This window comes from Drosophila bipectinata, chromosome 3L (assembly GCF_030179905.1).
Source record: "Drosophila bipectinata strain 14024-0381.07 chromosome 3L, DbipHiC1v2, whole genome shotgun sequence".
Taxonomy (NCBI): Eukaryota; Metazoa; Arthropoda; class Insecta; order Diptera; family Drosophilidae; genus Drosophila; species Drosophila bipectinata.
In genome coordinates, this window is record NC_091738.1 from 17,914,872 (window position 1) to 17,930,796 (window position 15,925).

The 15,925-nt window shown below is 44.8% G+C and overlaps 6 protein-coding genes across 7 annotated transcripts; 2 read left to right on the top strand and 4 right to left on the bottom strand.

The window, feature by feature from the left end:
* The first annotated feature begins 302 nt into the window (after positions 1-302).
* On the top strand, positions 303-3,814 carry Prp6 (pre-mRNA processing factor 6). Its single transcript, XM_017252275.3, has 4 exons — positions 303-511; positions 573-2,091; positions 2,150-3,103; positions 3,167-3,814. The coding sequence occupies exons 1-4, from the start codon at positions 414-416 to the stop codon at positions 3,389-3,391; spliced, it is 2,796 nt and encodes a 931-aa protein (XP_017107764.2). The 5' UTR covers positions 303-413; the 3' UTR covers positions 3,392-3,814.
* Ir75d (Ionotropic receptor 75d) lies at positions 3,429-5,808 on the bottom strand. Its single transcript, XM_017252276.2, has 4 exons — positions 5,577-5,808; positions 4,729-5,434; positions 3,811-4,671; positions 3,429-3,675 (listed from the first exon to the last, which is right to left on the bottom strand). Exons 1-4 carry the CDS (start codon positions 5,806-5,808, stop codon positions 3,429-3,431), a joined length of 2,046 nt encoding a protein of 681 aa, XP_017107765.2.
* A 5,055-nt stretch (positions 5,809-10,863) lies between these two features.
* LOC108132757 (uncharacterized) lies at positions 10,864-12,315 on the top strand. The gene is made up of 2 exons (XM_017252299.2): positions 10,864-11,023; positions 11,144-12,315. The coding sequence occupies exons 1-2, from the start codon at positions 10,864-10,866 to the stop codon at positions 12,268-12,270; spliced, it is 1,287 nt and encodes a 428-aa protein (XP_017107788.2). The 3' UTR covers positions 12,271-12,315.
* On the bottom strand, positions 12,260-13,347 carry LOC108132759 (trypsin-2). The gene is made up of 3 exons (XM_043213957.2): positions 13,076-13,347; positions 12,730-13,006; positions 12,260-12,680 (listed from the first exon to the last, which is right to left on the bottom strand). The coding sequence occupies exons 1-3, from the start codon at positions 13,345-13,347 to the stop codon at positions 12,267-12,269; spliced, it is 963 nt and encodes a 320-aa protein (XP_043069892.2). The 3' UTR covers positions 12,260-12,266.
* Positions 13,348-13,410: 63 nt separating this feature from the next.
* Positions 13,411-14,475, bottom strand: LOC122320935 (chymotrypsin-2-like). Of its 2 annotated transcripts, none has more exons than XM_017252302.3 (3): positions 14,193-14,475; positions 13,858-14,134; positions 13,411-13,803 (listed from the first exon to the last, which is right to left on the bottom strand). In XM_017252302.3, the coding sequence occupies exons 1-3, from the start codon at positions 14,450-14,452 to the stop codon at positions 13,411-13,413; spliced, it is 930 nt and encodes a 309-aa protein (XP_017107791.3). In that variant the 5' UTR covers positions 14,453-14,475. The 2 variants fall into 2 exon arrangements, with proteins under 2 accessions (XP_017107791.3, XP_070136154.1); XM_070280053.1 differs by having other exon boundaries at positions 14,198-14,468.
* LOC108132758 (uncharacterized) lies at positions 14,467-15,864 on the bottom strand. The gene is made up of 2 exons (XM_017252301.3): positions 15,706-15,864; positions 14,467-15,647 (listed from the first exon to the last, which is right to left on the bottom strand). Exons 1-2 carry the CDS (start codon positions 15,842-15,844, stop codon positions 14,512-14,514), a joined length of 1,275 nt encoding a protein of 424 aa, XP_017107790.2. The 5' UTR covers positions 15,845-15,864; the 3' UTR covers positions 14,467-14,511.
* Positions 15,865-15,925: the final 61 nt, after the last annotated feature.

Genomic DNA, 15,925 nt, shown 5'->3' on the forward strand with positions numbered 1-15,925 from the left:
ATTGAAATTGGAATCATTTTTAATTTAATAAGGGTTTTATGGGCATTACTTTTATAGTAATGTTATTTATTATAGTCATATTTTTTTTTGGAAATGTGTTTTTGGAAACTTGATTAAACCCTTAAAAAATCCCGCGATAATGAGATCCTAAACAAAGAATATTAAAAGCAAATATTCTGTAAAACTAGTTGATTTTCTGTAAAAAAATATTTTAAAAAACTAAAATTTTAAAAAATGTTAAAGATTTCTTTTACTATTGCTCATCTCTAGCAACCGGCAACGCCAGCAACGATTACTTTACAACACTGTTTTCCTAAAGATAAGAGGAAGAGCACCACGCAGAGATAAACTTACGTTTGTTTGTGAAATTTTATAAATAAATAGGTAAAAGCATAGAAATAAAGTAAACAAAGATGTCAAACATAACGGCAGCGGTTATAGCCAACCGCAATAAGAAGCATTTCCTAGGAGTTCCAGCTCCTTTGGGATATGTGGCCGGCGTTGGCAGAGGGTGAGTATTTAGAGCTAGGGTTCCCTAAGAAAAACAGAATTTTGTTTACTTTTGATTTTAGTGCCACTGGCTTCACCACCCGATCTGATATTGGTCCTGCCCGCGACGCCAACGATGTGTCTGACGATCGCCATGCGCCGCCAGCCACCAAACGTAAGAAAAAAGATGAAGAAGAGGAAGAGGACGAAGATCTGAACGACTCAAACTATGATGAGTTTAGTGGTTACAGTGGCTCCCTGTTTTCCAAGGATCCATACGATAAGGACGATGAGGAGGCGGACGCTATTTACGACTCTATAGACAAGCGGATGGATGAGAAACGGAAGGAGTACCGTGATCGAAGGCTGCGCGAGGATTTGGAACGTTATCGCCAGGAGCGGCCGAAGATCCAGCAGCAGTTTAGTGATCTTAAACGTTCTCTAGCCAGCGTCACGTCCGAGGAGTGGTCTACGATTCCTGAAGTAGGCGACAGTCGAAACCGCAAGCAACGGAATCCCAGGGCAGAGAAATTTACGCCTTTACCGGATAGCGTCCTGTCCAGGAATCTGGGTGGCGAAACATCCTCTACGCTGGATCCAACTTCAGGACTGGCTTCCATGGTTCCTGGTGTCGCCACCCCTGGCATGCTGACACCAACAGGAGATTTGGATTTGCGAAAAATTGGACAGGCGCGAAATACCCTCATGAACGTGAAGCTTTCTCAGGTTTCTGATTCGGTGACAGGTCAAACTGTGGTGGATCCCAAGGGCTACCTCACCGATCTTCAGAGTATGATTCCCACTTACGGTGGTGACATCAACGACATAAAGAAAGCCCGTTTACTGCTCAAGAGTGTCCGAGAAACCAACCCCAATCATCCTCCCGCATGGATAGCATCTGCCCGTTTGGAGGAGGTCACTGGAAAAGTTCAAATGGCCAGGAATCTGATAATGCGGGGTTGCGAAATGAATCCTCAGTCGGAAGATCTCTGGCTGGAGGCAGCGCGTCTGCAACCTCCAGACACTGCTAAGGCGGTGATTGCCCAGGCTGCTCGTCACATTCCCACCTCTGTTCGGATTTGGATCAAGGCAGCCGACTTGGAAACCGAAACTAAGGCGAAGAGAAGGGTGTTCCGAAAGGCTCTGGAGCACATTCCTAACTCTGTGCGCCTATGGAAGGCCGCCGTGGAGCTAGAAAATCCAGATGATGCACGAATTCTGTTATCTCGTGCCGTGGAATGTTGTAACACTAGTGTGGAGCTCTGGTTGGCTTTAGCTCGTTTGGAAACCTACGAGAATGCCAGAAAGGTTCTGAACAAGGCGCGTGAGAATATTCCCACAGATCGCCAGATTTGGACAACGGCTGCCAAGTTGGAAGAGGCGAATGGAAACATCCACATGGTGGAGAAGATCATTGACCGATCCCTGACATCACTTACAGTTAATGGTGTGGAGATTAATAGGGATCACTGGTTCCAGGAAGCCATCGAGTCAGAGAAATCGGGTGCCGTGAACTGCTGCCAGGCCATTGTAAAGGCAGTCATTGGAATCGGAGTAGAGGAAGAGGATCGCAAGCAAACCTGGATCGATGATGCAGAATTTGTAAGCTATAAACCCTTTTAATTATTTAGTTCTTAGTTAACTCGTTCTTATATTTCAGTGCGCCAAGGAGAATGCTTTTGAGTGTGCTCGAGCCGTCTACGCTCATGCCCTGCAAATATTCCCCTCGAAGAAGAGTATCTGGCTGAGAGCGGCTTACTTTGAAAAGAACCACGGTACTCGCGAATCCTTGGAGGCTTTACTTCAGCGCGCTGTTGCCCATTGTCCCAAATCGGAGATTCTGTGGCTGATGGGCGCCAAGTCCAAGTGGATGGCCGGGGATGTGCCAGCAGCGAGAGGTATTCTCTCATTGGCCTTTCAGGCTAATCCCAATTCGGAGGATATTTGGTTGGCTGCCGTTAAATTGGAGTCTGAAAATGCGGAATACGAAAGAGCACGACGATTGTTGGCCAAGGCTCGAGGATCTGCTCCCACGCCAAGGGTGATGATGAAGTCGGCTAGACTGGAGTGGGCTCTAGAACGCTTCGATGAAGCTCTCAGGCTGCTCGTGGAAGCTGTCGAGGTATTCCCAGACTTTCCAAAACTGTGGATGATGAAGGGGCAGATTGAGGAGCAACAGCGTAGGACGGATGATGCCGCGGCTACGTATACCCAGGGTCTGAAAAAGTGTCCCACTTCCATACCTTTGTGGATATTGTCTGCCAACTTGGAGGAGCGAAAAGGGGTATTGACAAAGGCTCGCTCCATTCTGGAACGCGGACGTCTGCGGAATCCAAAGGTTGCAGTTCTTTGGCTGGAGGCTATTAGGGTGGAACTGCGAGCGGGTTTGAAGGAAATCGCCAGCACTATGATGGCTAGAGCTCTGCAGGAATGCCCCAACGCCGGCGAGCTCTGGGCGGAGGCCATCTTTATGGAAACAAAGCCCCAAAGAAAGACCAAGTCGGTTGATGCTCTGAAGAAGTGTGAGCACGATCCTCACGTACTGCTGGCGGTATCTAAGCTGTTTTGGTCGGAGCACAAGTTTTCCAAGTGCAGGGATTGGTTCAATCGAACGGTAAGTAAACGACATTGCTTATTTTTTTAAAGACTATAAGATCTAATATGTTTTATATTGCAGGTTAAAATCGATCCTGATTTGGGTGATGCCTGGGCGTATTTCTACAAGTTTGAATTGCTACACGGGACAGAACAGCAACAGCAGGAAGTCGTTGATCGCTGCATTGCCGCGGAACCCACGCATGGAGAATCCTGGTGTCGCGTTAGCAAGAATATCCAAAACTGGCAATTCAAAACACCCGACGTCCTGCGAGCCGTTGTTCGTGAACTTTCTATACCCGTCTAAGGTTAACATATTTTAATTAAATAGATACGTCGTCAGCCTAGCGCTGCAAGTCCCGATATCCTTTATAAATACGATAAAATTGCTTGAAGTGTTTGACGATGAACTCCAGAAGAAAGAAGCCGAAACTGGCAGCAGCTCCGCAACCAAAAATGCCCAAGGCATAGCGACATTCGGTGAGGCCAATGGAGACAAAGCCGCCAACGCCGCCTTCGCATTTGGGCTTTTGGGGAATCCATTTGCGTTCTTCGCGATTCACCAAGCTTACTTCTCGCTGCCAGCGTATTCTGAAAGTAATTCAATTGGAAATTATGATACTTTTATTACTTTTCTCAACGATTTTCGACTGTATAAAATTTGTTTAATTTTTATTTCAGTAATTGTTAAAATTATACTTTTAAGAAGAAAGAAAAGCTACTTACTGTCGTCGAATGAGTTCCTTGTAGGGAAAGTTCTTCCTGGTGGGCAGCGCCAGCATGGGCAGCTGGAAAGGCTCCAGTTCCATCAGGCCACACTTCTCCGGCTCACTAAAGGTATCGCTAACAATTTGGTAGCCAGCCTGGAGCTCCACTTGATAGGCAAATAAGCTGGTGCGCATCCTTTCCATTCCCAAGATCGGACGCATATAGACGTTGTCGCCCTTGGAAGCAATCTTTTTGTTGTACAGGCTCTTGGTAACAGGATCAGTGGATTCTGTAAAATATATCTTGTTGTATTGTGTGTCCTGGACTCCAATTTCGAGAGGAGATTGTCCCAAATCAGCTAGAGATCGTATGGCATCTGAGGGGCTCTGCAGAAGAGCCACGATGTTGGCCGAGAACGAGGTGAACAGGAAAAGGGCTGCCACGAAGGTGGTGAACACAATTATCCTTGCTGATCGATTTCTCACTTCTACGTAGAATCCTTGCTGGCACATGGCACCCCAGACAAAGTTGAGGGTGTCCATGTAGGCCATGTCATGGGTGTGTGGCGAGAAGATCAGTTCCACTACCAAAACTAAGGTGGTTATGATGAGAAGCATGAGTATGGAGATCCACACATCGTTTTCGAAGGGCATGGCGAATATATTGGCCACAGCCGAGAGTGGGGGCTGTCGGAACATAATCCCCGCCCTCACCCTATAAGTTTCGGCCACAAAGTCCACCAAAGCAATGCGATCCAACCTCATGAAGATCGCCAGCTGGGCAAAGTCCAACTCGTAGCGCTGAAAGCGACCCATTAGCCCGTCAAAGGATCCATTGGGTTGACGCCATCCATAGTTGACGGTTTGGTATGTATTGTAACTGGAATTATAACAAAAAAACAGATTATTATAGACCAAACCATAAAGGACTACCCACGTAATGTTCAATCGATTGGCCAGTTCCAACGTCAGTCTGTGATTAACCTTAGATATGGTATCTATATGCCTCAGGGACAAGTCCTCAATGTTGGTGAACAAATCCGGAAAGGCAATGACTATGGCCGAGTTGAAGACGATCCCCTCCAGATTCTGCCTGTACGAAATAGCCGACCCAAAATGCTGCAAGGCGTGAAGGATGTGTCTCCGATTCCGAATGTTGTGTCCAATCAAGGTTCTCTTCAGAGGCTTCCAGGCCGCCACTTTGTACAAGTCTATTAAGCTCGAAGTGAAGTTCTCGTCGTTCTCGTAATGAAGGACCCTCAGCTCACTATCAGGTGGAATAAATATTTCAGGATCCTCCAGTAATTCAATATCTTCGGGACTTTCCGTGAGGAGCAACCAGAAACGATTTGTGGTAAAGTAATTATGCTCTGTGGCCGCCGACCAGCGAAGGAGATTCAAGGCACATTCGCTCTGAAATTCCAGCAGAAGGATTCCCAATTTATACGGTAACATGGGCAGCAGAAAGGACGTGGCCCAGTGGGTGGAGTTGTTGGCATGGAAACTCTTTGGTGGTGGTGCATCTACGAAATCGTCAAGGACATCGGAATGTTGCAGATCCCTCAAGGAGGCGTCCGTATGGACCTGCACATAGAAACCATTGAGATTCAAGTGCTGCCATAGAGTCTGAAGATTCGGATCCGCTATGAAGTTTAAAAAATTAGAGAAATTGGATTTGTTTTTAAAAAAATGGTTTGAAATATGATTTCCTTTTTTTCACTGTATTGTATGGGTCATAAATTTTTGGAAAAAAGAAAGCACATTGCATGCACTGGATAAATTTACCAATGTCCGTGTGACAAACGACCAGCATCAGACTGTGAACGCCGTGGTGGCGATAGTAAGCGACTAGCATATCCGGCAACTGATTGCCCCACGGGGTTTTCGGGTCCTGCCGGGCATTCGAGGTCCAGCTCCGTGGGCTGCCAGCCACACATGGTCCCAAACTGACAGCCAGAAAGGGGACAAATAGCAGAAGTATCCAGCCATGGATCTGCGAAAAAACTTGAACTTTCATCGCACCGAATATTAACGAGTTGCTGTCGAAACGGTTTTTCATTTTCGCAGAATATTTTCTCCTGCTTTTATAGCCCAAAGACATTCGACACGTAATTGCATTCAGGAATGGCATTAAAATTATGCATTGATTACGGTCCGTTGCATCTGTGCCCCCTTCCCCGAAATTCACTTACCCCAATTCACTTTCACAGACCTCCTCCCCCTGCCGCCATTACGTTGGGCAATCTTCGCGAATCGCTAGCAATTTGGCATCAACTGCAATTGGTCATCGATGGCGTTTAATTGGTCCAAGCAAGTGGCGGACAAATTGTCCTCGTGAAGAGTGCGGACAAAGTCAATTACGTGTCAACAGCGACTCGAGCAGGACGGAAAGAAAAAACTGTCCTGACTTCCAGGACACTGTCTCTGGGAGGACACAAGTTGAAAACTTTTCTGGTCGATTTTCGTGAGGGAGCTGGTATAGTTACGGCATGCAATCAATTTGGTAAAACTAACTAAAGTAAACTGAAAGTGTTGACAAGCCGGTAATTTTAGAAAATGTAGAGAAATAAATATTTCTACTTAAAAAAAGAATTTTTAAACGCTCAGAAACCAGCTTTTGAATAAGTTTTTCAACTTCAGATGCCTTTTTAACAAATTTAAGTGCCCATAAAAGTGTGCTACATTATTTTATAAAGAGCTTCTAGTTGGTGCTTTCCTGAAGATTTCTCTTCAAGCTTAATAGTGCCTGCAATAATCGCATTTCGAGCTTAAAAACCAACTTTATAAAGACAAGTTTCTGCCCGAAGGCACAGACATTAAGAAGCAATTAAGAAAATTGAGAGAAAAATGGCAAACAGAAAGAAATAAACAAATTTTGCCAAACAAATGCAGGATATACATATGGATAAACATGTGTGTGTGTTTGTGTGTGTGGTGGAAGGAAACTGGTATTAGTCTCATGTCGCAGGACAATAACAAAAACAAAGGACACGCCCACACAAGCTCGCACCCATACACGGGCGACATTAACACAATTACAATCTGAACATGTGTTAGTCTTCTAAGACATGCGTTGACTATAAAGAAAAATCCAATTAAAAGTGATAAAAGTTATTGAAGCGTTGCGAGGGCAAGGAGAGCCAAAAAAAAAGAGGAAGCCAGTGAGAGAAAAACACTGGGAAAACAAATGGCCAAAGACCGGAAAGGGAAGGAGACCGAGTTCTGAACGGGAAGCCCTAGCAAAATGGCCGTACAAAGTGGCTGCCATTAGTGGGAGGCTGTAGCGCTGATTGCAACACCAGATTATCACACAGATTTGGTGAGTGGCCAGACGGGCCAAGGACAAATCAAGATTCAGTCACCTACCCCACCATATCCCTATTTGGCCAGGATAATAAGTCATCCGGCGAAGCGAGCAGGCCAAGACTTTTCCCAATGTGAACGGTTTCCGAATCAATTAAAGTTTTCAGCGGAAATTTGGAAAACTGAGACGAGGGTCGTAGGACGTCAATTGACTCCCTAATTGGGTTACTAAAAATTATTTAACTAATTTAATAAGACATTTTTTTATTAAATTGTTGGGTTCTCTGAACTTTGTAGGTTTCTAGGAATCTTATATCTAAGTCACTTTAATCATTTAATTTCAAAACGTTTGCTAGTAAGGTTTCACATTTCTTAAACTTAATCTGTTTGTTATAGACCTTGTCTAATATTATTTTGTTGTACTCTAAGCTTTGATTAAGAACCTCTTCAACAAAAAAAAAACCTTGCTTTCAAGACTCTGCTTTCGGATTCTTTTCAATTTGTCCAGAACCCTTGCAGCTCCTTACTTGAACTTTATTAATGCCCGTTTTTCTTCATTCTCCGCCAGGACATTAATCATTTTTTTCATGTTTTTGGACGTGAGCCTATCATGTTCAACTACTTTATAATTTTTACGCTGTTCGTTAGCTTGGTCAGTTAATGTTTTATTACTTGATATGGCCACAGACTCCATATTTTTTCCAAGTTTATTTTTATGATTGCTTTTAAAATTAAAGTTGTTTCGGTTTATTGGGCATTATTTAATTCAAATCTGTAAAGTGTAGACAGGATTGGGGACCCATTGTCGAGGTACGAATGTGGGTATAAATATCCTTTGAAGATATCGAGTAGGACATTGCAATTATCGGGGATCTTTCGCTTGACTGACAAAATTTGCCACGGGTTGTGTACGATTTGCATAAGGTTGAAAAGGCCAAAGGCCTTTGGCAATTACAGAGTGTGTATTTTTGGAACCTTTGTAACCTTTGTTGTGTGCGGTTTGTGTTATATTATTTTTTCCTTTTTTTTTGTGGCCCTCGGCTAAACTAAATTGAAGTGTGCTTGATGTTTATTATGCAACCACAATGTGCTACTTTGTGCTACCTTTTGGCTTTCACGCCTTTGAGATACATTTAATCCATCATTGCACAGATACAACTGTAGAATAAACATTGGGGTGGACTTGATAAAATACGGTATTTGGAGATTTAAAAAATATGATTTAAAATATTTAAAAAAACGGAAAATATTACATTATTACGAATTAAAAATATTACGAATTTATTATCTTCTTTCTAGTTTTCAGAACCTTAAACAATTGTCCGTTTTTATTTTAAAGGTACTATCTTCGATATGTATGAAAGATATACAATATATGCAAAAATTGAATATGTTACCTAATTATTTTGTGATTCCATTTTGCCAAAGGACCACCCTGATCCTGATGTAGCCCTTGGCCATGTCTGACTGTCTACGGCTTTATTGACTCCCCGTTTTCAATTTGCCTGAACATCCCGAGCGGAGAAAGAGACCTGTTGAAAAGGTGCAAAATCGTTCATTCATTCGTTAGCTCGTCCTCGTTTACCTTTGGCCCCCCTTCCGCTGCCCTTTCGCCTTATTTATCCCCTTCCCCTCGGCCCCTTGCTGGGTTGAACAAACACGCTTAGGAAGCCTTATCAATCAAAGGTATCTCGGCACTCTGGCACACCCTCGGCGATACAAAACACGCCCACACATATGTTATTAATATGGGTGCCATTTATCAAAGGCTGGGTCCTCTGTCCTGGGATTTGGGCTCCTTGAATGAGTCTCGAAGCTCTTCAATGCAATGTGTCTGATCAAGTCAAATTCGAATTAAATTGTGTGCCTCCTTCTTATTTTTTTTCGCGTTTTTTTATGCTCGTTTGTCGTGCGAGAAAAGCGATTTAAGTTAAATGTTCTCTCAGGCGTCAGGTGGCTAATGAATCGGGCTCAAATGTATCTAATAGGCAATTAATATTGATTGGAAACTCATAAATTTTGTGGTATAATTTACGACCTGCGGAAAAAGATATAAATCGGCGGATACTAAGGGTATGGAATCATGGAATCATTTTTTAGTTGGATGTTAAAATGGATTATAGGATAACCAATAAATTAAATTATTCAACTTAATAATGATTTTTAAGACAATTTTTATTGCCTTTTCTTCTACATAATTACCAAAGCAATTGCAGATGGCCCTCCAAATTCCGTCCCGGATTTCACAATATACTTCTATTACCCATGATTTTCTATAGAAGTATTTTGCTTCATTAGGCTAAACCACAAAATTGGCCATTGCAGTCCTGTAGCTGGGCGCCTGGATTTCGAGACAACGAGAAGGATATAAAATAAAGCTCAATATGTCAAAGTTCGTCGGCCATTGACATTAATTAATGGAATGTAAAATGAACAGCGGCGAAGGGCGGGAAACGCGGCGAGAAAAGCGAAAAAGATAGTCAGGCAATTAGGCCCTAAGACCCAAGGACACGGATACGGACACCAAGGAGCCCAAGGACCTCAGCCGGATACTGAACACGGATACGGCCGTATCGCGTATAATTTGTGAAAATTGATGATTTGTTTAGATTTACGAATGAGCGAACAAAACGAGCCAAATTGGCACGTAGCAAGGACAAAAAGGAAATCCGAACAAACGGAAAAAGGTTTCTGCCAGGCCGTTTTCTCCTCCTTTTTTTCCCGCTGCCAACATTTTCCACCCCAGAAGGCTTCAAGGTGTTCGCTAATTGATTTGATATAGATAAATGAGTCAGTAAACTGGCTGAGGGGCGCCAGATAATGATTAATGGACATTTTCATCGTAGCTTTCTTCCGCCCGAGTGTCATGGTTCCTGGCTGCGTCCTCCTGGTTGCTCCTCACATTTTCCAATTACAGGACCCGGAAACGGCATTGCCACCAGAAAATCAAATCCTACGGCGGCCATAAGCCTTAATTACTTGTTGATTATAAATTATTGGCATTCAAAGGGGGAAGGAACTTGTTTGCTGATTAAATAACTCAATTAGAGGCCAGGAGGCTGTCTTCGAGTTTCACCATCACTACCAGTTAGTAGGAATATTAGTGTGTTAAGGGGGTGCTGAGCCAGTGGTTTTGCCGAAATAGGAGTAGACATTAATTATATATAGCCTAAGTCTATGATGTTTAAAAGAACTTGTTAATAAAATGTAGATTAATTAATTTGTATAGAAGATATGGAAGCAGGTTGCTGTTTTTTTCGGTTTTAATTGGAAATAAGAAAATGGGATCCATCCACAAAAACCACATTGCGTATACGTAATATTTCCGGTTTATAAGACAAAAATGATAAAAATAATTACTCCCAAAATAACTCTATTAATCTTTTTGTACAAAAATGTAAGATAATACAGTGCAGTGAAACGTGAGCCAAAGATACACGATCGGATAAACTATGGGAAACACATTCTATTTTCGTTAGTCAAAGTTATCTGAGCTACCTGGGTATTTCCTCTAGCCACTTGTCCACGAAAATAATCTCGAAACAAAGTGCTTTCAAGCAATTAAGTCTACGTATGACAGAAACCGAAATGCGCGCACTTCGGCAGCACTTCACGTTAATAGATATTGCCAATATTTTATTGTTCCAGCAGAGATAAAGGCCTGAATGGCGAGATTCCGATTTTATTAACTATTTTTCATTAATTGGCCGAGATATGGTGGGGGACTATTTAAAGATGACACCGCCACCTCGAAGCTGTTAAAAGTGAAATGAAGTGCGTCCAGTTCTCATTGCTCCTTGTTGGACTCCTGGCAGCTCCGGCTGTTTGGGGCCGAGTGCCTCCCTATGTGGATGTGGAAGTTCCCCCCGTAGTCGATGTGTTTGACGGGGTTATTGCGGGACCCCCCCATCCGGTGGGTCGTGCTGGAGGTAATTGATTTGGATTTTGATTGAGGGAAGAGGTCTTTGAACTCTTAGATAATGTGGACTATGTTTTTAAAAAGCCAATACTTTCATTATCATTAAAACATTTTTATTTTATTTATTTAGCCTGCAGCGTAGCTATTCGCGGTGGCCTTCCCAGCCCCCAGCCCGTTTACCTGAAGACCGACTCCGAGGAGTTCTATCCCTTCTCCGATGTGGGTGTCATGGAATTCGAATCGGGTGGCTCTTTCCAGTTGTGGTGTCCCTCCGGATTTAACACCCATTCCCAGAATCTGCTCACGGCCAGCTGTGTGAGCGGCACCACCTTCAAGGTGGATGGCTCGAACTACGAATTCAAGGATCTCTACTGCAAGTCCTGGCCGGGTTTCAAGGCTGTGAAATCGGGAGCCACTTGCAACGGTGGTGTTGTGATTCGTGTTGGTTTCGAGATCACCTCGTCGCGATTCGCCGAGCAAATGCAGATCTGTTTCAACGAGGAGGAGGAGGTGACCCGCTATACGCGCCACCAGTTGGTGCCAGGCAGCAACTACTACGAGACGGGAGTGGCCAGGATCACTTTCCAGACCGCTGGATACTTTGATGGCAAGAACGTGGATAAGCTGTACACTCAGGCCACCCAACTGGAGACCATCAACAATGATCTGGGCGGTGATGCCGAGAAGTACTTCGATTCGGCCAGCAATGTCTACCTGGCCCGAGGTCACCTGGGCGCCAAGGCTGACTTTGATTACGCCCCCGAGCAGAGGGCCACCTTCCTGTTCATCAATGCCGCTCCCCAGTGGCAAACCTTTAACGCCGGAAACTGGGCTCGTGTGGAGGATGGTCTTAGGGCCTGGGTCTCCAAGAACAAGATGAACGTGAACTGCTACACTGGAGTCTACGGAGTGACCACTTTGCCCAACAAGCAGGGCGTAGAGACTCCCTTGTACCTGGCCAAGGATGGCAACAACAACGGTCTCATCCCTGTGCCCAAGCTCTACTTCCGCGTGGTCATCGAGCCCTCAACCCACAAGGGCATCGTGTTCGTTGGTGTCAACAATCCCCATCTCACCGAGGAGCAGATCAAGCGGGACTACGTCATCTGCTCGGATGTCAGCGACCAGGTGACTTACATCAACTGGAAGAAGACGGACATCAAGACCGGCTACTCTTACGCCTGTGAAGTGTCCGACTTCCTCAAGACCGTCAAGAACTTGCCCGCTCTGACCGCCAAGGGTGGCCTCTTGGTCTAAAAAAGATAATTTTTAATGAAATAAAAACCTGCGAAACTGTTCATAGATCTATTTCTCATAACTGAACAATATGTTGAGGCCAAAACAAGGTAAAGGAAACTTTTCAAGCTCCTACATCCATTTTGGAGCATCGTGTCTTGGATCCATTTTGCATGGGCATGGACGTCTGTGTAGACGGAGGGCAGGTCCTTGGATCCACAACCAATGCGATAGCTCACTATTCCGTATACAGTCTCGTTTAAAATTAGTGGCCCTCCAGTGTCACCAGCACAGGGATTTTCATCGAGATTGTTGTGAAGGTTTCCGGCACACATCATCTCCTCCTTGAAAACGTTTAACAGCCTTTCGCATTCTTCCCGGGGAAGCAGCTCCACGTCAATGTACAGAAGCTTGGCCGACATGGGGCCACCCTATAAAAAATGTAGAATATGCTATATCTTACAGAATATGAATAAATACCTTATACATTCGGCCCCAGCCCATAACCGTGTAATTAAGACCCCGTTGTGGCTCAGTGGTTGGCAGATTAATGATTCCAACATATGGATTATCTGTCGGCAGTGGCTCGCCCAGCTTCATCAGAGCTATATTGTTTGTATTCTGTAGGGTGAAATTTTCCGGCACAAAGACCCTTTTTACCGGCAGATTGATAGAGGTATTCGGGCGGTATTTCAGCCTATTTTCAGTTCCAGCTATGACCGACAGCACTCGACTTCGATAAATTATCTTGCGTTTACTTTTGAGTTTCAGAGAAATAGTTTTATATTTAATGTAAGGATTCGGTTTTTTCTGGTACAATACCTACTCCATTGTGCAGTGGGCTGAGGTCAAGATGAACTCCTTTGATATGATGACCCCGGCACAGAAGTGATTGTCCCCGAAAAACTTACTGGGAGTTCGCGATCGAATGGAAACAACATATTTCGAGAGTCCTTCGATCTTCTCTTCATCGTAAAAAGGACTAGACAATCTTTTAACTCTTTTCACTGACTTAGTGGAGATCAGTTTGAAGAGTAAGAAAAACAAAAGGAAACTACACAATTTATGCAATAAAAACTTGTTTAATAACAAAGCCATTTAAAATGTTTATAAACTACTGACAGTTAAGTCTCAAGACACACAGATCCTCCCTAATTTTATTTATTGAAAGTTACTATACAATTTACAGAAATAATGAGTGAAAATTTGTAGCAAGAGTAGGGTTTTAGATTCAGATATATAGGTATCCGCCCCGTTTCGACTACCATGTAACATATTACGCATGATCCAATCCACGTTCTTATAAACATCCGTGAAAATGGAAGGCAGGTGGGGGCTGCTGCATCCCAAAGTGCTGCTCACGACGCCATATATCGTACGGTTCAGCACCAGCGGATTCCCGAGATCTCCAATGCAGGCCGACTTGGCGGAGTCCGCTTTGTGATCAAAGGTGCAGAGCATATCCCTTTTGGTGACATGGAGCAACTCCTGACACAGTTCAGGGGGTATCACTGGCACACTAATGTGACCAATGTTTGAGCTAAGGGGGCCGCCCTGAAAATTAGTTGTAAGAAAAGAAATTATTGACAAAAATGTTGTAGAACTTACCCGATATAAGCGTCCCCACCCACCTAGATCGTAGTAGAATCCTACTTTAGCAGGTTGTGAGGGCAAATCAATAATTTCAATATAAAAATTGTCTCTGGGAAACAGCAATTTTGTCTGCAGCAATACAATGTCATTGGTGTTGAAGATTGTGAAGTTATCTGGCGCTATTATTTGAACCACCGGGGTATGAAAGGATCTTCTTTCGATATATTTAAGCCTGTTCGGTGTTCCGGCCACAACTAGCAGCATTCTAGTGGGCAGGAAGAGTCGACGTTTCCTAAGGAATTAATAAATATTCTTTTTTAATGGTTCAGGGTGAAAAGGACTTATCTCACGTTACAATACAGTGAGCTGAGGTCAGAACGAAATTTGGGGCTATAATGGCGCCACCGCAGAAATGGTTATCCCCGTAGTATGTCCGGGCAGTCCTTGTTCTGATGGAAACCATAACTCTGGCCAGGTAAAGGGATTTCTCGTTGAAAACGCTATGGGAGAGTCGTTTATTACGACGACGTGCCCGCGAGGATGAGCCATGGCAGATTGGCAATAAAAATACAAAAAGGAGCGCAAAGTTTAGAAAATGTATCAAATCCATGACAGTTAAGTAAGTACTTGTTGATCAAAAACGTTTTATTTATCAGGTATTGAAGGAACTTAAACCAGGAGACCACTAACGGAGAACTGGGGCAGGTGATCCACCTTCTTGCGGAACTCGGAAACCTCGCAGGCATAGGAGTAGCCGGCGGTGATGTCCGTCTTCTTCCAGCTGATCCAGTTGATCCTTTCGCTGACATCCGTGCACAGGATGTAGTCCCGCTTGATCTCATCAAGACTCAGATGTGGGTTGTTGACGCCGATCAGGACGATTCCCTTCTTGGTGGAGGGTTCGATGACCACGCGGAAGTAGAGTTTCGGCACCGGAATCAGTCCATTTCCATTGTGATCATGGGACAGATACAGCGGCTTCTGCTCGCCCTTCTTGTCAGCCAGGGTGGTGACACCCCAGACTCCGGTCCAGCACTCGACATGCTTCTTCTCCTTGGCCACCCAGGCGCGGACTCCGTCCTCGACACGGGCCCAGTTTCCGGCGTTGAAGGTCTGCCACTGGGGAGCAGCGTTGATGAACAGGAAGGTGGCTCTCTGCTCCGGAGCAAATACGAAATCAGCCTTGGCACCCATGTGTCCACGGGCCAGGAAAACGTTCTTGGCGGAGTCAAAGTAGCGAGCCGAGTCCATGTCCAGTTCCTTGTCGATGGTCTCCTTTTGCACAGCCTGGGTGTAGAGCTTGTCTACATTCTTGCCGGCAAAGTAACCGCCAGCTCCGAAGGTAATGCGATCTACTCCGGTGGCATAGTAGTTGTTTCCTGGCTCCAGCCAGTGGTGCACATACCGGGTCACTTCCTCGTCCTCGTTGAAGCAAACTTCGTACTGTTTGGCAAATCGGGAGCCATCCAGCTCAAAACCCACATGAATGAGGGTAGTGCCGCCATTGCAACTGGATCCGGATTTCTTGCCCACAAACGCTGGCCAGGATGAGCACTTGATAGCCGACAGGTCGTGTTCCTTATCACCAATCTTGAAGGTGGTGCCTCCCACACACTTGGCAGTGGCGGATTTTCCGGATAGGGGCGAGGCGAGGCTGCTGGTGCAATGGAACTCAATGGTCTTGTCCTTGGCCACGTCCACGTAACCAGTGTCGGAGAACTCGGCAAAGTCCGAGGTTCCCGGCTTGATCAGCAGGGGCTGGGGATCTTTCAGCTCCGAACTGCGGATCTTGATAGAACATCCAGCTGGATATGCGAAGGAGTTTTATTTATTAGGTATTTAATTAATTACCCAATTACTCACCTTCTCTGGATTCGATTGCGTGAATCTCAACGGGCACTTCTGGTACCTCCCAGAGACTGTCCTCCTCCTGAGGCACGATCCTGGCCTGGCCAGGGGCCAAGAGCAGGCCACTTAAGGCGATCAACACTAGAACCTTCATGTTTCGCAACTGATTGGTCGCCATTCGGGGGGCAGTGCTTTTAAACCCAAAAACCCAGCGGCGATGGCTGATTAGATTCCA